This window comes from Stegastes partitus, unplaced genomic scaffold, assembly GCF_000690725.1.
Source record: "Stegastes partitus isolate 25-593 unplaced genomic scaffold, Stegastes_partitus-1.0.2 Scaffold2197, whole genome shotgun sequence".
In the NCBI taxonomy this organism is placed as follows: Eukaryota; Metazoa; Chordata; class Actinopteri; family Pomacentridae; genus Stegastes; species Stegastes partitus.
In genome coordinates, this window is record NW_007579928.1 from 27,010 (window position 1) to 50,917 (window position 23,908).

The following is a 23,908-nucleotide window of genomic DNA, read 5'->3' on the forward strand; positions in this document are numbered from 1 at the left end:
TCCATTGTTTAAATCATTACTGTTATGAAATAAGCATTTTTACCACATGAAGAACAGCAACTTTACATCTTACTGGCCATTTTCAAATGACGCAACGGTGAAAGCCTAAGTGTTGCTAATCAGAATAATTATAGCTCTTTGCATGTAATGACAGCAGCCAGCAGGCACTAAACCACGGGCTGAACCTAAAACTTAGGCTGATCTACACCTGTGCTTTCCCGCTGTGGCGTGTCATAATGTCCATTGTTCAAAGGCCTATCAAACTATTTTGTCATACATTTAAACAGAATTAAAGGCAACACTCCACAAAAGACTCATGTTCATTATTAAATAACTCATTTCTTTATTACTCATAAAATATACAGCAATCTCAGTACTGAAAGAATTCATTGGAACTTTGAATTCACAGTCATAATTTCTATATACATGCTAGTTTCACTCCTCTTCAAGAAAAAAAAAAAGCAGGGAAAAGAAAAAAAAAACTTTTCCGTTCTAATGAAGCTAGCAAATGTATTGTACATATTTCCAGTTAAAAGAAATTTTTCAACAGAGAAAACTGGGAATTTTTGAATCATGGTACAATCGAGTGGTTTCTTTCTTTCTTTTTTTTTCTCCCCCCGAAGTTAAAGCAAGCAAAACTCGTCAACATACATTGACTAATATAAGAGCAAAATTATCATTCAGACAGAAGAAAATCAAATGCCGTCCTATCATTGGTTTACAGTGTTTCTCCTCACAAAAAGCTGAGCCTCGATACCTCAGTAATGGATCAGTGCTTCTCACATGTGTTTAAATACTTACCTAGTGTGCATCACTGTACTCTCCCTCACAGCTGCCTCTACAAACCCATCTCTTCTTAGTAACTAATGAAGGCACAAAATGAACACATAAAAAAAAAAGGAACCAAAAGTACACAAATAATTTATTCTTCAAAAGACTAAACCGCAACGGACAGGTCAATATACAAAGGTAAGGTCGATCAACTTAATATTTAACCTGGCGCATGTATCAAATCTTTTGAAATGACTCAGGTCGGCAAATCAGATTTTCTTTTCTAGAGGATAAGGAGTTTAAGACATGAACGTAGGTATATTAAAATTTTGATCTGAAAAAATAAATGATTTTTTCCCCCTGTGTGATTTACAGACTCGACAAGTGCATTCTGACAGATGTAGTGTGCGGAACAAATGAAAACTGCTCCCCAGCCCGAAATCTCCGCTAACACCCCCCTCCCAAAAAAATTCTTGTTTACAGTTAAAACTGGGTTAAAATGCATCCATGTCTTTTGGTCCCTGTTGGTTTAGCTCTCTGTGAAGTGCAACCACACCTCCTCAGCATGTTATTGCCGTAAAAAAAGGCTGCCATCTTGCCCAACAAGTACAGTTTTGTTTGTTTTTTAGCACTCAAGAAGTCAGTGTTGGTAAAGCAGTGGTTACTGAGGTCCAGTATCAGCTTGAAGGACACCTAGCGCTGGATGAGGTCGGGATGAGTGTGGGCCAGCCTGCTGCACCTCTTAAGGCTCCTGTGGGGGCTTGTGTGTCTCATTCTGCCCTCCCAAGCTTGCGGTGGGTGATTTTTTTTTCTTCTTCTTCTTAAGACACAGTGTGTGTGTGTGTGTTTATCACTTCCCTCCCGTCCCTCAGTACGTCTCGGAATCCGAGTCATTGAGCTCCTCGTCCTTGTAGAAGCCGTCGTGGTGGCTGATGTTGTTGAAGCTGCAGTAGGAGCTGTGCTCGCCGCGCAGCACGGGCAGGCTGTCGAACGTGACGCTCTTGGAGGGGCTGGTAGTGTAGTGGTTAATGGCACTGAAAGGGAGGGTGGGTGCCGGGGTGCAGGGGGACACAGGCATCATGGTGGCCAGGATGAGGGCTAGGCAGTCTGCCACATCTTTGTTGGGGGCACAAGCCAAGGCAGGTGTGTAACCTGGAGGAGAGAAAACAAACAAAAAAACAATGCACCAGAGTTATGGACTCCATAAACTTGATTGCAGTTTCAGGTTTTAAGACTGATGTTGCATCTGTGCCAAAGCATTAGGGTTCAAGGATTCAAGGTCTTTTTTTTTTTATTGGTCACAAACACAGTTATACATGTAAATAAACCATTATTTTAATAATTAATTAACCATCTTATCATTTTCTTAATTGTTCACCATTTAATCTATAAAACTTTAAAAAAAACTGTGAAACATGCATGTTTAAATTTCTGTTGCTTAAAGTGACATAATCAAACTAGTCTGTCTCAAGATCACATTTATTACAGACTTAGACGTTCTTTATTGTCACTGCACAAAAACACAACAGTGAATCTGGCAACGAAATGTTGTTGCTTGGCTACCGGAGTACACAGAACTGGAACTTGTGAGGCAGTAACTTGTTAATAAATACTGTAAACTATAACTATAAATCTATCCATCTATCCATCCATCCATCCATAACTAGTGCAAGGGAAAAAAGAGCTAAATATAAACAGTATAAAAACAACAGTGTATTGGCAAAAAGTATAAGAAGCAAAAATACAAACAGAATAAAAATAACAGTGTCAGAATATATAAATGAAATATTGCACCTTAAGTAATTAGCAGCAGTGTCTGAAATACTGCACAGATAATGTACATTTTTAAATTAAATTTTTTAATTTAAAATTATCATGTAAAACAAAGAAAAGTTTTAAAAACTAACATCTGATTTAGTATTTTTTTGCAAGAATGATGACCTACAGAATGAGTTTGGTATATAAAAAAAAATCTTGCTAACTGATTTGCTAACATCTTATTTATTTAGCTGCGCTACATATTGAAAGCAATGGGAATGAACTCCACTTTAACAGAGCAGCCATCCGTCTTTGTTGAAAAACACACTTCATTACAACCACCTGCCTAATATTGGTAGCAGCTTTTGACCCCTCAGAGGTTGGACTCCACAGACATTTAATTGTGTTGTGTGATATCAGGTACCAGGATTATGGCAGCAGATTCTTCCTGTAAGTTGGAATGTCTCCACGGATCAGACTTGTTTTTACAGCATGTTCAACAGATCCTTGGAGGCAATCTGGAGGCCAAGTCAACACCCTAAAGCGTTTGTCATGTTTATCAAACAAATCCTGAACGTCTTCTTGCGCTGTAGCATTAACCTGCTGGAAAAGTTCACTGCCATCAGGGCATACCACGAGTGGTGTACCGACTGTAACGATGTGTAGGTGGGTGGAAAGTGTCAAAGTCGCATCTTTATGAAGGCTGGGACCCAAAGTTTCCCAGCACAACATTGCCCAGAACATCCCACTGCCTCTGGTTTGCCTTTTTGCAGCCTGATACACCACAAGACGGATGCACTGTATTATATAATAACCAGCATTAAGGTTTTCAGCAATTTGTGGTCGACTGATATCAGTGCCAAGTAAAAACACAAGCCGTGCTACACAACAGAGCAAGAATACCCATTTCAACTCCATTTTTACTCATTTGTAGACAACTTTGGGGCTTTTCAAATTTATTTTATGCTTAATTCACACCTTCAGCACATCCGCTGCAACCTGCTGAGTCTGGGGATTTCATAACAAGCTGATCTAAACATCATTTTTATCAGGGATGTTTCAACTGTTTAGTTATCACTTGATTAGATTCTCCCTAGATGTGGTCCGTCTCTGGCCCAACAACAGTTTGTATGCCATGTTTTGTAGAGGTATCTATTAACTTCTGATCCTGCATTAGAATGTATGATTTAGTGGCATTTCCCTTTAGTGTCCATGACATGCAAGAGACAGTATACAGTCAAAGAAAAACGTCTTGTGACTTTACCGTTTTCATCGACTGCAAGGACACTGGCTCCCTTTGCAAGCAGCTCTTGCACCACCACAGTCAGGCCATTTCTTGCAGCCACGTGTAGAGGCCTTAAAAGAAAGAATAAATCTCAGATGTGCTGACAGGCAATTTGTTCTGTACATCTTTACAGTAATGATTCCAGTCGCCTGCAGAAATCTGACAACACTACCGCTGTATTCCATCACGCAAATGTACCAGGAGACAAGATACTGATGCGATACATACGTCTGTAAGGCGGCGTTAGTAGCGTTTATGAGGTTTCTGTCTGTAATCTTCTCCAATATCAACAAGGCACTGGTTTCATGTCCCTGCAGAAAACAGACACAGTATGAGCAAACATGCAGTGGCATATAAATATCCTGTAGATAACAAATCCATCTGTAGAGTGACAGAACAGTGCCACCATATGGTAATACGCACCTTACTGCAGGCCAGATGAAGTGCAGTGTTCTTCACAGCATCCTGTAGAGTGAGATCTGCCTTTGCACTGCTCACCAGCAGCTCTGAGAGTGAGATGATCAAATGCAGGGGAAAAACAAACTCGAGTTAATTCGATACAGCGCCGATTGATTCAATACTGCACTGATTATTACGTCCCGCTGAGATATTTCCCAGGCCGGCGGTTGGAGGAGAGGAGCGTTCGTACCGACAGCGTTGGTCTGGCCGTTCTCAGCGGCCATCATGAGTGGGGTCTTCCCTGCGGCGTCGACGCTGTTGACCTGAGCGTTGTGGCTCAGCAGCAGCTGGAGACACTCCACGTGGTCGGTGAAGGCTGCCGCATGCAGGGGGGTCCTGCACACAGAACATCATTCCTAATTACGCAATGCTATTCATGACACAAAGTTTTAATTCCATTAGTGTTGGATTATGGTGACACTTTATACATGCTAACATCAGATGTGACTCTTCGGCGCTTGGACATTATTTATTACTTTGCATTAAGATTTGTTGCTGGTGATAATTACAATACTCAGCACTGAGGACTGTACACTAAGGCTGGGTGGCCTCAGACACTGGGTGTTATAAGAGCCTTACTGCTTTTTTACCCCCTTACATAACTTCGCTGCTGTCTTTTAACGTAGGCCCTAATCATACATGCTAAAATGATGGATTCACTGCAGGTTCCGTCTGTTTTTACCCATCTTGGAAAATCCAGCTTTACTGGAATAACACGCAGCACAACCTAAAGCTTGACTCGTTGTGATCCTTATGCTAATTCAAGCTTTTAATTCCATCTTATGTAACTTCTAACTATTCCTTTTTGAAACCGGTAAATGCTCAAGTTGCTGTTTTCACTATTTTACTAACTTTGTCTTTTATTATTTTAATGTCAGAGCGATCCAAGTTTCTCATCTGGGTGCCTACATCTTGTATTTTCTCATCTGCTTCACTGTAGCCGAGTATTAAAGCCTCTGCACCTCAGTGTATTCCGAGTTCAAGTAAAGGTTCAATGAACTGAAAGGTTCCCAGCATCGGGTGCGTCACAAAACGTCTGACGCTAAAATTACCGCTGCACTCATCCACATATAACCTCATTTACCTGTTTTTGCTGTCTTTGGCATTGACAATGGCAGGGCCCAGAGTGTCGATCAGCATTTCAGCAGCACCTTCGTTGTCATGGATTCTAAAGAGGAAAAAAAAAAAGAGCGCAATTGTTTAATTTGTTAGAGGTTCTGTCCTCATCGCAGACATCGATCGATAGAGAAGACAGCTCAGGATCTTACACAGCACAGTGGAGGGGGCTGAAAGAATTGCCTTCGGCCTTGTGAAAAACCTCTTGTTCCAACAAAACCTCCACACACGTATCGTGACCTGCAGGCAGAGAAAGCATCATCAGCATCACCACGAAGTGCTCGCAGTCACGGCTCTCTAAAACAGCTGCCTTTATCAGCTTGTGTGATAATATGGCCTCGGGGTGCATAAAGAAACTGCATTAAAGAAACGCATAAAGAACAAGCATGGAAATAAAGTGCATGCCTATTTCAAATTCACATTTGCTCAAGTGCTCCATTATGCTAATCTGCTCTATTTGGCAGCATGCTTGCATCTAAGAGCATACATTACTAAACATCAGATGTACATTTCCATAACTACATTGATTGTTTTTTAAGAGGCCTTCAAAGGCTCTAATCTGTACCATTGTAGCAGGCCCAGTGCAGTGGGGTGTAGCCTTGGTTGTCTGTTAAGACAGGGAGTGTTTCCACTGATTGGGCAGCATGCAGAAGGCCTCCCAGTACCCCAATGTGTCCACACGCTGCCGCCAGGTGGATCGGCGTGCGCCCTTTACAGTCTCGCACCAGGAAGTTGGCGCTGTGCTGAAGCAGAGCCTCCACGCATTCCTCGTGACCGGTCACCGCCTGAGGGCAGGAAACAATTTTTCACTGATGATTGTAGCCAGAGTGATGATGTACAGTTGTATGCCAAAGTTTGGACACCCCTGGGTAAGCTGCATGGTTTGTTTTTAAAGAAATGAAACAAGTAGTACAAAAAAAAACAAAACCCTGCAGGCAGATGACATGAAAAATGACACAAAAACCACATTCTTCCTTCTAAGAGTTCTGGGTCACTTTCAGACTGGCAATCACAGTAATCTATCCACAGATTTTCAATGATATTCAGGTCAGGCCACCCCAACAGCTTTAGCTTGTGTTTCTTGAAGTAGTTTGTGGTGGATATTGAGGTCTGCTTTGGATTACTGCTCTGCAGAAGAAGCCAGTCTCTGTTCACTTTAGGTTTCTTGACAGACTGCCCGATGTTTGCATGTACAACTTGCTGATATTAGCGGAATCCATTCTTCCTGGCTGCCACGCAACCCCAAAAGCAGAATTCTTTTTTTTTTTATACACGCCCATGCTTACCAGTTGATGAGGTGTTCTTTTCATTACAAGCGGTTAAACATACCTTTCGCGATTGTGGTCAAAAAGTTCTTTTAAAGATTTCCTTTGAAGCAACTCGTCCACATATCGCCTCGCATACTTCAGACTACACTTTTGTGAAGTGAGTCAGAGGTAAAGTTTCCATTTAGACCCTATTTGTTAGAGCCACCTTTTTGTGCTGGCTGCAAATAACGTTCTCACAATTTGCCAATTTATTGAGGTAATGCAAATCTTTTCTTCTTGCCTTAGGAATTTATGTTTGATAATATTGTAAATGATTACTTTTGGATTTATGGTATCAGTCAGGTGTTGATCAGCTGTGATAGAAGGATGAGTTTCTTCAGCAAACATGAAGAGCAAAACAAGTAAGACAGGAAATCAGCCCACTGGTTTTTCCCCTTTATATTACTTTGTGGTTTAGTCTTTGGTATCACATTAGACCTGCTCCACTTTGAAATGTTTTGTTAACTTGTTTAAAGTGAGAATAAATGTTCACCACCTCTCTTGAGTCAGCTATGCCGTCCTGCAGCACCTCTACAGTCTCTGCTTTGTAGCCATCAACTAACTTCATTTGTAGGTCTTTATTTGCTTAAAGGAGCCCAGATTTGTTGAGTGTTACCACAAGGTTACAGAATTTATCAGCTCTGGAATTTTCATTGCTGAAAAAGGCCTGATACGTTTACGAAACCAAAGGGTGACTGCTACTTGTGTTGTATGCTTAAATGTGCCTCGCAACACGGAAACGATAAGAAGTTAAACAAAAGAAAAGGAACTAAAGTTCTGATAAAATTTCTTTTAAATGATAAGGATCGTTACACAAACTGCTGTGTCAGCATCACACAGTAATGCTGTTGCATTGCACAAAAACCTATACAGCACCTTGGTAGTGGTGGCACTGTCCCACAATATCCAGTAAAGTACTGAACATTGAATGTCAGAACAGTAACATCTACTTACGCCTCTATGCAGGGCCGTCCTGCCCCACTTGTCTTTGGCTTCTACACTGGCTCCCTTATTAAGCAGAGAATACACACAATCTGTGTGTCCGCTCAGGACTGACAGCATCAGCGGGGTTCTAGAAAAACACATAATAATGTCAGCAATTATGTAAGAACATGAGGGAGGGAAAGAAAGAAAAAAAAAAAGAATCACAAACAAATTAGTGCTTACTGTCCGTTCCCGTCTTGAATGTCGACTGCACTTTGAAGATCAGCATTTCCAATCAGCAAACGCAAACATTCTGAGTGACCATTAGTAGCTGCAGGAGAGGAGAGGCCATTTGAATTAGTCATTATACTGCAGTTGGAGGAGAAATTTACATGTAGGCAGACGATCAAGTCTCCATACCTGCAGCGTGTATAGGGGTTCGCTTCAAGGTGAAATCTTTGACCAATATAGAGGCTCCCTGGTTGATTAGGACGTCCACACACTCTACATGGCCCTTAAAGGCAGCCAGGTCTAGAGGTGTGCGCCCTTGGCTGTTTCTCACATCCAGATCCAGCAGAGACTGCACCAGAACCTCCATAGCATGATGGTGACCATGATATGCCTGAAAGGAGAAAATCGCCATAAAGAAGTTAGGACTGACGGCGTGTACCGCTCACTAGGAGGTGTCTGATAACAAGTGTGATGCATCACTCACAGCAAGGTGCAGCGGGCTGACGGGGGCTCTGACATCCGAGTCATTCAGGATGTCTGTCCCTGAGGTTTCCATTAGCTGAACAAACCAGGTGCAGAAGTTAGAACTCACTTCAGATAAAATGACTTGCTTTGCCTACAGTGAGGAAAAGTACAAATCAACTTACCACATCTAGGGGCGTTTCACTCGCAATCTGTCAAAGAACGCAGGAGAAAAAGCAATGTATTACACACAATTTCGAAAGATGAAAATATGTAGATGCGTATTGTTAAGTGGCAGATACTCTGGAGGAAAACTCACCAGCTCCAGACAAAGGCGATGTCCGTACGCCGAGGCGTAGTGCACAGCATTGTAGCCCTGATTGTCCCGGATCCCTGGATTTGCATCATTTCTCAGTAAATATTCCAGGCACCTGTAGACACAACAAAGGAGCTGTAGTCAAGGGAACAACATCCTGGCTTCTAGTCCTGAACTGTTACTCTGCATAACCGATGATGCAAGTGATCTTTTATTCATGAAAACATCAGTCGCCTCCCACACAGCAACCGCATTCTTTAAAAGACACTGAATTGTCAAAAGTAGTACTGACTTTCCATCTGTGTCGGAGGCAGCGGCGTAGTGGAGAGGAGTGCAGCCCCGCTCGTCTAGGTCATTGACGCTGGCCCCAGAGCCCACCAGAGCAAACAGGCACTGGTAGTTACAGTTGGCAGCAGCGTAGTGCAGAGGGGTCCTGGAAAAAGCAAACACAGCTCAGTCCCCTGTTCAAATTTGACTCTTGATCCAAATCCAGCGTTAAATACAACAAACCTGCCGAAGCTGTCCTTTCTATTAAAGTCTGCCCCAGTGTTGAGGAGAAGATTGAGACATTCCAGGTTTCTGAGGGGTTAAAGAGATTTATAGCAGCAATTAAATGTTTGTTACAGGTCGTTAAGAATTACTGTTAACACTCAGCTCTCCTGTACTCACCCTCCAGCTGCTGCAGCGTGTAAACAGGTCCTACCAAAGTCATCAGGAGTATCAATATCAAAGCCTGCACAGAGAAAAGGACGTTAAACAAGATCCTGCATGTACAGAACATTTTTGGATATCAAAAAACATTCTGACTTATAAAACTGAAACATCAGAACCAATCAAATGATTCAACTTGCACTGTGGGCTGCCACACAATGCGTTTCTCACCTGACGACAGAAGCTTTCTGCAGCAGTCAGAGAAGCCACTGAGAGCAGCCAAATGCAGTGGAAACATGCCGTGAACCCCTCGTCTGAAAAAGACAAACATATTGATTTATCACATAAAGAAAAAAACACCTAACAGATATTACATGTTTGCTTGGGAAAGTTTCAAACTTCTAAACCATTTATCACAGCCAGAAACTGTAAAAAAACAGAAAGAACTGGCAAATGTTCAACTCTCTGATGGTCCTTGAACTAATCGTGTGTGACGAGTAGTTCTGTCAGTAGAATTAACCAAGTCTAAGCTTAAAATCGCAATATTTTTCACAATCACTTCTTTGTACGTGTCTCAAATTTGCCAAAAAACAAACCAACAAAACATCCTGTGTCTCTCAGCATTAGTGACCAACAGTCACATGACCAAAACTCAGAGACTTAGTTCAACTGCAGGCTGTATTTACACAGAACAGATATGAGACAAGCATAAAAGCAAAATACAGAAGCTGAGGGGAAAATGGAACTCTTTGGCAACAAAAAAATCCATGCAGCATGGCTCACAAATGGCACACAGAGGAGTATGTAAGTAGGTAAGCTGTCAGTTAGTTGCTGAAAGATACATTAACGTTTGTGACGGGCAGCAGGGAGGCTCACTTACTTTGCCGTGTCAGCTCTGTTTGTGATGAGGGTGTTGATGAGGAGCTCGTGTCCGTATCGAGCTGCAATGTGTAGTGGTGTATTTCCGTTCTTATCTTCACAGTCAATCTCAGCACCTTCAGGAAAAAAAAAAAGCAACGAAGCAAGCACTTAGCTACTGTTACGCGAATAAGCAGTTTTTAGTTTTACAGTCCAGTGTGAGAAATAAAGCCAATGAAGCTCAATTTGTCTGAGGAGGAGCTCACCATTCTCAATGATTGCTTGAGACCTAGAAAACCTCCCGTGGATGGCTGTCATGTGGAGGGGAGTCTTACCATCTTTACTCTGAAGAGAAATAACAAACACAGGGGTTAAAACCTCCCAGCTATACTGCTTATTGGCCAAGCAACAGGCTTCCCCAAAACTATGAGACATTATAAGACTACATTTCTTACATCTAACAACTGTTGACAAAAAGCACAACAAAACTTTTACAACACAAACACTTTCATAGAGTAGCAAGCATGTTTGACACGTAATCAAAGACATTCAGTTACTGAGTAACAGCATTGCTAGATCACAATATGCAATCAGCTCGTAATTGATTAGCCAACGCTCTCAAAGTCACACTTGCTTACTCTGAAATCGGTAAACAGGCTTTCAGCTTCTCTGCTGCATGCACTTGATACATTTTGCAGCGACACTGAAGCCTGGTGCAACTGTGCCAATTGAAATCCATGATCACAGACTGCACTGCCTCTGAATGTGACTGTTTTTAACTGTTTCTTTCTTTACGGTCTCGTTGATTGTTGCCTTTTGCTGTGAAGACCGTACTCCAAGCATCACTGTAAATGAGGGTTTGCCCTCACTGATTCCTTGAGATTTAAATAAAGGCTGAGTGAATGAAAAAAATGAATTTCTAAGAGGACACATTCTGGTTTTTCCTCACCTTGATGTTGACATCGGCCCCATTGCACACCAGCAGCTCCAGACAGAGCGCCCCGTGGCGCGAGGCGGCGGTGAAATGTAAAGGTGCGAAGCCCTTCTCGTTCACCTGGTTGACGTTGGCTCCACACTCTATGAGCTCGTTCACGACCACATCCTGCCCATTGTAGCAGGCCACATGGAGGGGAGTGTTGCCGTATGCATTTGGCTCATTGATCTAGACAACCACATAAATAGAAAGCCGTCATGACACAGCTGTTTCTACGAAGACAAAATGGTACCAATACAGGATTGTTACTCTTATAAAACACAATAAAGAGTCATTATCAAAGCGTATTTCTCTGTATCAGATCACAAGATCTAGTGGTGTCCACAGTGTAATGACAAGAAGAATGTGGGTGGAACCTACATCCACCCCCAAGTCCAGGAGGTATTTGACAACGCTGATCATTCCACTAGAGGCTGCCGCATGTAGGGGGGTGTAGGATTTCTTGTCTTTGCAGGCTACCTCAGCTCCATGAGATGCCAGCAGCTTCACCACTTCTATGTGGCCTGAAGACAAACAGAAAGAGATTGAATCACACAAATATCAAGAAAACAAATATTTTACGTGTTCATATCAGAGCATGAACCCTCATTTTAACATTTAAAACATCTTAATATTTAGCTTCCCTACAAAGTAATAGAAAAAAAAAGTGATTTCACCTAAGCCCTGGAGATTTTTTGCTTACCACAAGAAAAAAGGAATTCCTAGAGTTACATAGAAAATGATCAGTTATGAATATAAACATTTCTATGGGTGATTTTATTTTACCCATGTAGGCTGCCCAGTGGATTGCACGGCGGTCCTTCTTGTCAAAAGCATTGATGTTGGCTCCTCTGGAAAGCAAAAGCCTCACCATCTAACAGCAGAGGAAAGAAAAAAAGAGCAATGAAAAAATATACCAGGGGAAGCTGCAACCTTAACACTACTGACTCTGCCTTTCTCTGTCAAAGTGGCAATTTATAGCCATTGTGCCTTAATACTATAGAACAGACCAATCATCTTGTCAACTCCACATACATGCACGCAGCTACCTTCAATTTACTCTAACATGACCCATTAGATGAACTTCCAGGCGGGTATTTTTTCAGATCCCTGTGCTAACATGGGTGGAAAACCTTTTGCATGCACTCAATACAACTACATCAACAGATCAACAAGATGATAGGCATGAAACTGTCAATTTCCACATAACCCATAATGCACAGGCTACATTATAGCAGGTTTTGTTACCAAAGGAAACAGGTTATGTCGAACACATGCTAGAACTGCATCTGCTGTTTGTTGTGTGTTTCACTAGAATACTTCTATATACCTAGAAGATTCTCTCAACAGCTTTTGCACACTCGATTTGCATTAACACATCATGGGACATTTCCACTGTTAAGATAACCAAGTAGCATGCAAACATGTGACTGGGCGAGCACTATCTGCACACAGAGCATCCTGGAGTGTGTAACCGCAATTTATGTGTCAGTCTGCAGCCATTTTTAAAATGTTTTTGAGCTCGTCCTGATGCTTAGGTTTGGATGACTGAACTGGATTTGTGTAACTGACGCAAATTAAGAGGCTAATTATTATCACCCCATTAAAATGCTAATAAAAACAAATGCAACACAAGATTACCTTTGTGTTGTTGTTTGAAACAGAGTGTAAGAATGTGCTGCAGCGTATGTCAACCAGTGTAATTACAAATACTTTACTGTTGTCTGTTGTTAGAGAAGCATTCACCACTAAATGCTGAACTAAAAAAAAAAAAAATCCACACTAAACACATCAAAAACTTTGTCAGAGATACTAAAAGCCAAACAAATACTGACCACATTTCCTTAACTAATGCAATGTGTGCATGTGGCAAGTAACACAATAATACATGTCTTGCTGTGGTTATGTATGGTAGGTTGTGGTTGGCATAGCTGCTAACAGAAGGCACTCAGCAGAGCTACATAAGAAGGTTTCACCTTACACTTCTTAAATGGGCAAAAATGTAGCGGTTGCTCTGTGGTGCAGCTGTATGTGGTACAATGCTCATTGTGTTTACACATTTATGAGGCAAGCAGAAGCACTTCCTTCTAGTAAGACAAGGAGATCAGGAACTTAGACCAACAATCAGGTAAACAAATCCGGCCTCAAACCTGGTTTGACAGTTTGACAATAAAATTGTACGTGGTATGGGGCTCTCTATAGAAACGAAAACACCACGTCTCTATATATAAGCGGCACTGAAGTGGGTACACTAAACAAAGACTCGGTGCAGTCACCATACGGCATCAACCCTCTAACTTCAAACTTGTTTTTCTTCTTAAGGCGGCTCATATTTAAATGTTCCACCGTTTCTACTCATTAAGGTACAACTACATCAATACTACAGTCATTAAAGCACTGAATTAAACAATACTTAGGCCTACCTCCAGATGACCGCTGAAGGCTGCATGGTGCAGCGCAGTCCGGCCTGCTCTATCAGACACATTCACATTGCTAAGTAATGGGACGAGGGCTTCAGCACAGCGGACAGCCTTGTTGGCTGCGGCGATGTGAAGCGGCGTCTGCCAGTTTTTGTCTCGGGCATTCACGTCTGCAGAGTGTTTCAGCAACACCTGCACAGCCTCCTGCAAGAAAACACAACATGAACTTCTGCAGTGCTTGGATGTGTGTAGTCGTGTGTGTATAAGAGAGAACCAGAGGAACATTCACATACCTCACTGCAGGAGGCCACAGCCCGGTGCAGAGGAGTGAGCCACTTGTTATCTTTGGCATTTACTCTTGCACCTACAAGTTAGAGGACACTGACTGTCAGAATGCTGAAAGTCGTACAGTTTCATGACATCTGGTGTAACATTTGGAAAATAATGAAATAAGCCTTTTGGACAGATATGTAGAAGTTATGAACAGGCTGGAAAGGAGTGTCTAGAGGCAGTTCACCATATTGAATGCAGATGTACCATCTGGCCTCATACGCATTCCACTCAGTTTCACATTTCAAAGGTGTCATTATGTTCATAGACTTGTTATCACTGGTCAATCACCACTACTGTTAGTCCAGAATAAAGAAGCCAGAACATCAGAACCTCCATGAGCAGCACGGAGAAGAAAGGTGATGATGACTTTGCCTGAGGTGATTTTCAAGGGTTTAAATAGATTCAAATGTTAAAAGAAGAGAATCAGGATGGCCATATCTGTCATATTTTTCATGTCTCAAATTTAATCACGTTACATTTTGTTCTTTCATGTGGTTTCCTAGATAATCTCTCCTTCTCAGTATTTGTTCTTTAAAGCATTTTACTTGTGGACAGATTACTGGATACCTAACATTACTGCTGAGGATGAAAACATACCTGAAAGAATCAGCAGCTCTATAATTTCTGCATCTCCGAGATAGGCAGCAGCATGCAATGGAGTTCGCTTCTCGTTGTCCTGTAATAAGTGAACAGAAAGACACTGCTGTGATTAAAAAGAAAATAAAGAAAGACAGCTTGCTTTTAAACTCTGTATTCTGTATCTACTTTACGCAGGCAAATGTGGTCTCTTGTGATAATAAAACCACACTTTTTATTTAGTGTTTGCAACATAATAGTGTCATAAAGTAACAGCTAAACATTGATAGCAACCATTCACAGCACAAAGTGGGTGACACACAAATTCAAAAGGCCTTCCAGTGAAACGGCAGCAAGTACAAACCAGCCTTATTTTGAAACAAACACCCCCACTAAAGCAGTAATGGTGAGGAATGCAATAAAATAAGCAGAGCCAGATCGTGCAGTGGGAACTGCAAAAAAAAAAAAAAAAAAGAGCGACCATGTGCTGTTTTGTACTCTGAGAGGCCTTTCAAGGACAATTATTCATTAGAGGTTTAAAATGCTGATGTTTTTTTTAAAAATAAAACAATACAATGAGGAAACAGATGCAGAGATCGGTGACTGTTGGGATTACCTGTGCATTCACATCCTCTTTTTTGAATATGAGCGAGCGTACTTCGTCTGGGTCCACATTGAAAATAGCTTTCAGCAAAGCAGGCTGTAAAAGAAAGAGACAGTCACAATCAACATAGTTTCAAAACTTTTCTGGCTATCGTGTAACACTAGATCCTCCAGTAAAATTTGCATGTAATCAAAAACCATTGACACCTTCCAGACTTTTGAACTTAGAGAGACTTCTGGATCCTCGTCGTCAAGGACCACAATACACACACGACTCATTTGCTAATTTAAAAATCATCGAAAAAGTCAAAAACTAAAGCAGGATAAGGCAGGATTCTGGTTTGTAGCAAGAAGAAAGAAAACAGGAGAGCAGGCTGCCACTGCACATATCGCAGTACGGTGATGGCAGGCGGTCAGATCTGATGAATGCTGAGCGGCCACTTTCCAATACAGTTCTGTGTTTACTATCTGCTGGCAAGCAAAAGCACATATATTCCATGGTATTGAGATAAATAACACGGTCTTTTATGAATACAGGTCCAGCTATGTTCTCCAGATGTCAGATGAGCTGTGCATCTTCACATTGCCTCCAGAAAGACTTTAAACTTGAGCACAATGGGTCTCCTGTGACTGCATCTTCGACAGAGACGAGAAGTGGGAACAGTGTGTCCACATTTGATCCGATTCATGGCATCCGATATAACAACAAGTGGCAAAGATGACAGGAGTTGAAAAATGTTTCCAAAGTGAAGGAAGTTCTTTGTGAAGTCCGACTTTTAAGGATCCTGTCAATCCTGCCCTGGCTTCTTAAAGAGTGGTTAGGTAAGCCCCACCCTTCTTAGGGGTGCGTACACACCCCTACACACAGGGCTACTGTGGATTTCACACATCTGGGGTTGTTGTGCTGCTTAAGCAAAACTTAATATACAGTAAGAACATTTCAATGTTTTTCAAAAGTATTTATATTTATACCAAACCAAAGAAAAGACAACCATGAGTAGCTGCTTTTTAAAGACATGTAACTGAAACCATATTAAAGTTTTATTGTGAAACACCGCTGGTAGAGTGTTTCACCAAGCGCTTCCTGTAAGACAAGCCTCCATCACAACACTAGCAATGTCTGTAAAGAGTGAAAGAATGGAACCGAGCACCCAAACTGCTTCAACATGGTCAACTTAAACCGTAACAGACATCTAGGCCACATAGTTGCCAGCATTGTGAAAACCTCAAGCTACAACTTCAGCTTTAGACTGCCACTGCAAAAAAAATAGAAAAAAAATCAGCTACTATAAATCACTTGCTTGTTGGTAAAAGCATAATTTTAGCACACTGTGGCATGACTGACTCCGGAAGGGATCATTACCATTTTCTCTTTCATGTCGGACGGCTAGGTCCTTCAGAAGGCATTAAGTTGGCAGCTGATTGTCATTACACATGTGTGTTTTATTGTACAGTCCATCTTTTCAAGTGTTTGCTTTTTTTGTCCTTAACCAGTATTGCAGTTCTCCAACATATTGGGAACCTACATCAATGCCCCTATCAAGAGTTATTGTTGTATTATCACGTTCAGTAATGGACCTTCATGTTTCACGGCTGCACTGCCCCCCATCTCTTGAACCAAAACACCAGCAGAGTCTTTTGATCAGGCAGTTTTCCACTGCCTGTGGGGAGAGGCTGGTATGGATGGGGACAACAGTGAATGGAGGGGATCCCTTCCAGATGGAACATTCCTGGCTTCCATAAAAACTTAACTCTTCCCTGACTTCAGTCATGTTTGTAAAAAACACAATTTAACCCATATTTGTGGTCCTGCAGCTGCAAACACAGTTGTTTGCACAAAAAACAGCCGTGAATTTTGACGATTAGCACGACATCAGAAAGAACTGACGGTTAAATATTTAGCTGTTCTGTGATGTATTGCTATATGGGGGAAAAAACACCAACAATTTTCACCAGATGACCTAAATAATTCTATTTGTGGTGGTGATTTGAACGATCAAACAAAATAGTTGTGCTGCCTCGTGTAGTGGCAACACTTGCAAGACACTACTGCCGACAGAGTACCTGTTTTTAAATCAACATCTTCCTTTCTGTAGCTGAAATATTACAACTGATTTCTGCTTCCAATCAAATCCTCATTTTCAGTGCGTCTCTCCTGTTCATCATGCAGACGTGGATCCTCCATGCCAACCAACTCTATTTCTCATGATAAAGTTTTTAAAAATCTGCACATCAGAGAACCCTTCAGTCAGAGTAAAATATGCTCAGACAGACTAGATTAGTTGTTTAAAATGAGAACCACGCTAGTTTTCTTTTTGCATCAAGCGGCAAAAAAGTTGCAGCGTGATGTGTTTGAGTTCATCTGCCTCACTTTGCATGCACACCTCGCAATGTTGGTGCTGAAACGACACACGGTGCAGCCCCATTTGAGATATTTAAAAGTCAGGTGTTATATCATCTTGCTCACAGATTCGCTGTTGGCAATCATCTTTAAATGAGCAATATACGCGGATGTATCCGATACAAAACGTCAGACAAAGACGCAGGTGGATCCTGTTGCAAACAATCAGCTGTTGTGATGTTCTGTTAGATTTTATTGATTTTTATCTGCTCTGAATGCATCCTGTGCTGAAGACAATAGATAATATTTTGGAGGAAATATAAACACTGAGCAAGCTTTTTTTTTTTAAATCTACACAGTCCATTATTTTTGTATACAATATTTTCCACCATCTGATTGCTTCCTTCATACAGTCAGAATGATGCAGCAAGCAGGGTACATTTATTCATTCAGGCTTCACCCCTCATTTAACCCACCAGGCAGCCCAGCTAGCCAATTAGCTAATGTGCGACCATGCAGTTTGTAATACAAAAAAAAAAAAAACATGTAGTTGTTATGGCATAGCTTGAGCCACATCTTTGCAAATTAAATCTAACAGAACTAGCTATTTGGGCACTTCTTGTCTCTTTGTACTACTTCCCAGTACGTTTCAGTGACTCACACAACCGCTCACATAAGCTTGAGCAAAGTTGAAGACAGAACTAGGCACTTTCACCTTGAGCTGACGGAAATACTTTGAGGTGTTCTCACAATAAAGTTGAGTTTACTGCACGCAAGTTTGGGTTTAAACAAACTCATGGTAAAATATTGTAAGTGTAACTGTTTTTTCCTTTAATAAACTGCGATTCTATTGTTAACAATTTGCTGCAGTTTCAAGATACAAATACTGGCTTGGTTGAGATTGTTCCCTTTGAAGCGTATTAAAACTCTGCACACAAGATAAACTATGCCCGAACTTGTGATGTACTTCAGCTGTCGGAATGATAATCGGTATTTTCAAAAAGCAATGCAAAAACTACCGTAGCAATCTAGGATTCAAGTAGCGTACAGTCGCTTTTTAAAAACACAGGACAGTCTTCTCATCTAGTTATTATGTCCATGAATGTTTGCAAGGCACAATGAAGTCGCTGGGGACAAATCCGGGCTAACAAGCAGGCAGTTGTGCTTCTTACACTAACGATTTCTGTATTTCCATCACAATGAAATAGGAAGGACAGATCTGCGTTTTGTTGTTTTCCCTTCTCCAGTCCTGCATGAGTGGTGTAGGAGATTTTCTATGCTTCCTCTCTCAGCTGCTCGACTGTGCACCTCCTCTCCTCACACAAGCCAGGCTAGTTAATACAATCACCATGGAGACAGCTCTTTGGCAACTCCAGCAGCTCACAGGAGCCCAGGCACACGATCATTCAAGCACACAGACAATACGAGACACATGCACGTACATATGTGACAAGAATAGCAGGCATGTGCAAAAACAAAGTCCTTAAACGATAACAGAGAGCTATTCTCGTGTTCGCAAGTAGGTGTCAAGTGTTCAATATATTAAAAAGGACACGTGTGATGCTGTCACATCGCCTGTTACCTCATAGAAGCATTACGCAGCAATTTACCAGCATTTACCGATCAAAACTACTTTGTAGGCAGGTAACAGGAAGTATTTGAGTTACTTACATAGCACAGCCTAATTGAGCCAAAGTGCTTTGCAGTAGAAAAACAACACCGGCTTTACAAATTACCCCATCCAGTTTAAATATTAAGGTTGAGGTGCTGCAGGGTTTTCTTATGGTGTGAATTTCCCAACAAGAGATTATATAAAATATAACTCTACCTGACTAAATACATTTTAAGGGTAAGACCCAACAGTACGATTATTTGTGGAGATTAACCAAACTTATGTAAATGTTAAGGCTAAGACCCAACAGTATGACTAACTATGGAGATTAGCCTGGCTAATTTCGGACTAAAGTTATGACGCAACAAAAATCTACGTTGAAACTCAACAAATCCAAGGATTCCCTGGATTCCCTATGAGCAAGGTTAGTTTTTATTTCTGTTTTATTTGTAATATATTGTGCTTTTATCAACATTATTTGTACAAGTAGAAGTATTTACACTATTTGCATGGACATATGCTCTAAAGGCTTGTGATCAAGGACATAACAGTTATAAACTTGCCCTAAAAAACATGAACACGACAAAAAAAGTAATAATAATCACAAAGCCTCTAAGAGATACCCACTCCTGATGTCCCATACCCTCATTACAACAACTCCTGGTGGTATTAAATCAATACTAAATATTTAATTAGATAAATCAGTGCATGAAAGCTTTATCAATATTTAGGTGTTATCTCCTCTTATGGCTGACACAAACCTTGCTACCATACAAAAATGTCACAAGTTGTTACAGTAATGTCACAATCAACAGATCGCCCTGGCTTTTGTGGCACCACATTAAAGAGATTTAGAAGCTATTACTAAACCACAGAATCACCTGTAAGCGGCTACTCGAACGCAGTTAAGTGCTGTTTTATCACAATATGCTAAGCAGTCACTTCCCAAATGCTAGCAGAATTTCACGCAGGCTCTGGCTAATTGCTGGAGATAAACACCAGTATCATTAGCTGGTTACAACTCAACAGCCGCTTGTGTCTGAGTGCAAACGTGATGCCTGCAACGAGACTCCAAAAGAGATTCGCCCGACCGTACTTCATCCAGCTTTCACCTCACGTCTGACAATTTAATTTTCAGCTTTAGGAATCGCTTCCGTTTCAGGGACGAGCTGGAAAGACTCGAATTACATGCCGTTGGCGAATGGTGAAATCGGGGCTGCTAGCTAACGTTAGCCAGCTTAAACTTATGCCAGCTTTTGACTCAACGGTCACTTACCTGGTCTCGAATTTTGAGAACCACCATATTTCTGGGATTTTAACTGTTCTCATGCAGATTCATACGGGGATATTCGTCTCCTTCCGAATAAGCAGTGTTTGATCTCGGTGGCAGCTCTCCCGCTGGTCTGCTGGAGGCCTAGCGTGACTCTAGCTTAGCTCTCTTGCTAGCTTCCTAACCTGATGGCATGAAAGCAGAGGAGTAGCGGAAACTCCATAACATTGCCGCCACCATGTTTCACCTCCCAAAAAGATGCGATTCGATTGGCCTAACGAGCCCTACGTAACAGTAAGACGGTCAGCAATTGGCTGTTGTTAACTGCGCTGTGTGACCGACGACTGTTTTAATATTGCATCGCTGTCTACGCTGATGTTGGAAGTCATCATTTTTTAATTATTTACTTTTTAAAATAACAAATGCACATAAGATATTGAAAATACGAGTCAGTGGTATTTACATAAAGAGTTAAAATCCAGTAAATAATTAGTTTTAATATTATATTCGTTTAATTTTGAGCCACTTTTTTGTTATATTATATTATATTATATTATATTATATTATATTATATTATATTATAAATCAAACCAGTCAGAAATACACCCCAGAACTAGTTTTTGATATTTAATTATATTTTATTTAGTTTAATTTTAGGTTACTGTAACCATAATGCAGCATGATTAAACAGTAAAGTCCCATAGAAACAAGAGAAATTAATTAACTTTTTAATCTTCCTAAATCTCTATTTCACAGATATAACATTACCAATAAAACGTGCCTTCTAGTATTCACCCAAGCTGTTAAAAATATAAATAAATAAAATTCAATGTGATCACTTATTGCTGCACTTTTTTTTTTACACATTGGAAAGAAATGTTTTTCTTGATATAGTTGCTATTACTCTGAAGTGTACTCTAATGCAAAGACAGAAGTAACTCACATCATAGTGCACCAATGGTGCTCTCTCTTGAATAAATATATCGAGCTACATTGCTCAGTTGAGTTGTTTTAGTAACAGCTGATTATCATTCTATTTACACACTGTGACTCATGTTGAACTTCTACAAGTGCGTGAACCATATTTGCACTGGACACAACTCAGGGGCTGCCACTGAGGGCTAGATAGGTTGACTGGAGTTGCAAAGATTAATCGATTAGTTTCCAGCTATTTAATCAATTGCCAACTGTTTTGATAATCGATTAATCTGTTTAAGTATTTCTTTAGGGGGAAAAAAAGAAAATTCTCGGATTCCACCTTCTTAAATATGAATATTTTCTGATTTTTTCCCCCTCCTTTACGACTTTACACTGAATATCTTTGGTAATATTTGGCATTATGGACTTTAGGAAACATTGATTAACATGTATCATCATTTTCTGACATTTTATAGACCAAGCAACTAATCAGCCGAAAATATGTGTTAGTTACAGCCCCAATGTTGACAATATGAAGAGATAAGAGTCAGCTGACTGATCACTGGCTCACGCTTTGTGAATAAGGTAACCACACTAACGAAATACTATATAACAAATGTATGTAATAATCAGTTAATTGAGGCATCTGTGAAATTTTGTGCAGATAACAAAAGCCTCTGGACTTTTCTGTGTCTCACAAATTGGTGGGTTTTAAATGCAACATGTAAAAAGTTCTGATGGCAAAACGTGGTAACATATGGCCCCCTAGTGACTTTCTTTTCAATTACAAGCAAGCTTTGAAAGCAGCCTCTGTGTATCAATTTAATGCATTCAAAATTGAATACACACAAAGGGAATTTGAAGGAATTTTTGACTTATGCAAACTTTTGTAGCATTTCATGTGATAAAATTAATAATAATTTGTGTTAAGGTGAAGCAACTTTTCTTAATTTGAAAACTACAGCTGAATGATTTGGGAAAAAATATTTAAATGTGATTTTTCTGTCAGATACTGTGATTTTATTAGGAATATCATTTTTTCTCAGTCAAATATTTTGTGTAAAATATTTTCAAACATGTTATGGAGCATTACTACATGAGATACCATAAAAAGACTGTTACACAAGGAGGGGGCCATTTATTTGTAAAACCACAGACGCACCAGTTTGAATCTTGGGCCTAAACTGCTGTGGAACATTTATTCTGAACTGAAGTCTTTGCGATCTGCAGATTGCATTTTTTTTTTAAATCAGTGAATTGTTCAGCCATAGTATTCAGTTCCTCCTGGGGTTGAATGATAGGCAAACAAAATCATACTGCTGTTATTTTTTGACAGATACTGCAATATAAGTCACAATTTTAATAGCAGTGGTAACTTTTCATTTCTTTTCCACTGAAAGAAATAGATGTGATTTTGTACCAAACATTCCCTTCTGTGCGGTGAATATGATTTCATCTCACATTTTACCTTTATCAAAAAATTGCAAATGATATTTGATTCAAACGGAGAGAGGTATGCGTTAATAACCCTGAGAATAAGGGTGTCTGTTCTTGAATGTTTGAATCATTTATGGAATGTTGGAGGCACAACAGCTGATGATGTGGGACAGTAATTTCCTCTGTCCAGTCAAAGTACCAGAGACGAGACAGGCAGGAATGACATAATGGAAGAGCGCCAAAAGGCTGGGACACAAAACTGTCTGTCTGTGGTGTCCTCAGTGACTCAATGGCTCTGTCAGAGACACAGTACATTTAGATTGTAAAGTTCGCAGAGTACATAGCAATTTAGAACTGGAAGAGCTGCAGCTATATATTACGAGTGCCGTACAATCACGTCTTATTGTAGCGAATGTAGTCATTTGATGCTTGCGGTGCAGCCTTTTCAGCTTTAACAGCTCCGTGCACATGTAAAACAAGAACATAATGTGCGAGTGCATTAAAAAATGAGTACACCTAACACTTGTCACCACATAAACCTGTTAGCTATAATCATTTACTGTTACTTATTCACCATCGTGGCAGCTACCTGTCTTAAGCTTCCACGCAGGGTGCAGAGGTGAACACTGCCAGTGATTGCCATCCACTCAAGTGGCACCTGTGCCATTAGGAGGGGGAAAAAAAAGCACTTTGACAAATTAGTACAGTTTAGTGAGTGAGGGAGGCAGCAGGGCTCTTGTGAAAGAATGTGGGTAATGTTCACCAACTTTTAAGGGCAGTCTCATGTTTCAGTGCAGTGGGGAGAGGGAACAGGCTGTGGCAGCTATGTGGATGATTTTGGGTATAGGCTGGTCACCTTTGCTGGGGGGGTAATCCTCCTGGATCTGTCTCTAAGCCCCCCAAAAGGCCAAAGTAACCCCAGCAGAAATACTTTCTCACTGGGGAGGCTGTGATGGAAAAAGGTTTCCCACAAATGAAATTAGGAGGAAAAGAAACAGCGGCGTAAATGCATAAATGAAGAAAACAGATGCTCACACACACACATACCTCCACAGCTTTCAGCTCGCTTTAAAGATGTTTACAGGACTCTTAGCGTGGGCGTTTGAGAGAGAGAGAGAGAGAGCGAGAGACAGAGCAAGAGAAAGACAAAAAATATATAATAACCTCATCTTAGTTTATCAGGAAGTGAAGGGGATATTTGAATATGCTAATAACGTACAGCACGCTCCCGTAGAATATTAGGTTCACTGTCATTGCACTTTTAAATAATATACTGTATTTATATTA

At 40.7% G+C, this 23,908-nt stretch overlaps 1 protein-coding gene across 1 annotated transcript; it reads right to left on the reverse strand.

The window, feature by feature from the left end:
* Positions 1–319: 319 nt before the first annotated feature.
* ankrd28b (ankyrin repeat domain 28b) lies at positions 320–20,483 on the reverse strand. The gene is made up of 28 exons (XM_008304352.1): positions 20,273–20,483; positions 15,057–15,140; positions 14,462–14,540; positions 13,825–13,895; positions 13,535–13,735; positions 11,898–11,985; positions 11,493–11,635; positions 11,088–11,300; positions 10,405–10,483; positions 10,161–10,275; positions 9,512–9,594; positions 9,299–9,362; positions 9,140–9,208; positions 8,922–9,062; positions 8,633–8,744; positions 8,499–8,525; positions 8,336–8,410; positions 8,041–8,242; positions 7,864–7,951; positions 7,651–7,768; positions 5,955–6,174; positions 5,542–5,629; positions 5,358–5,441; positions 4,464–4,609; positions 4,238–4,320; positions 4,043–4,125; positions 3,794–3,885; positions 320–1,923 (listed from the first exon to the last, which is right to left on the reverse strand). The coding sequence occupies exons 1-28, from the start codon at positions 20,297–20,299 to the stop codon at positions 1,640–1,642; spliced, it is 3,159 nt and encodes a 1,052-aa protein (XP_008302574.1). The 5' UTR covers positions 20,300–20,483; the 3' UTR covers positions 320–1,639.
* Positions 20,484–23,908: the final 3,425 nt, after the last annotated feature.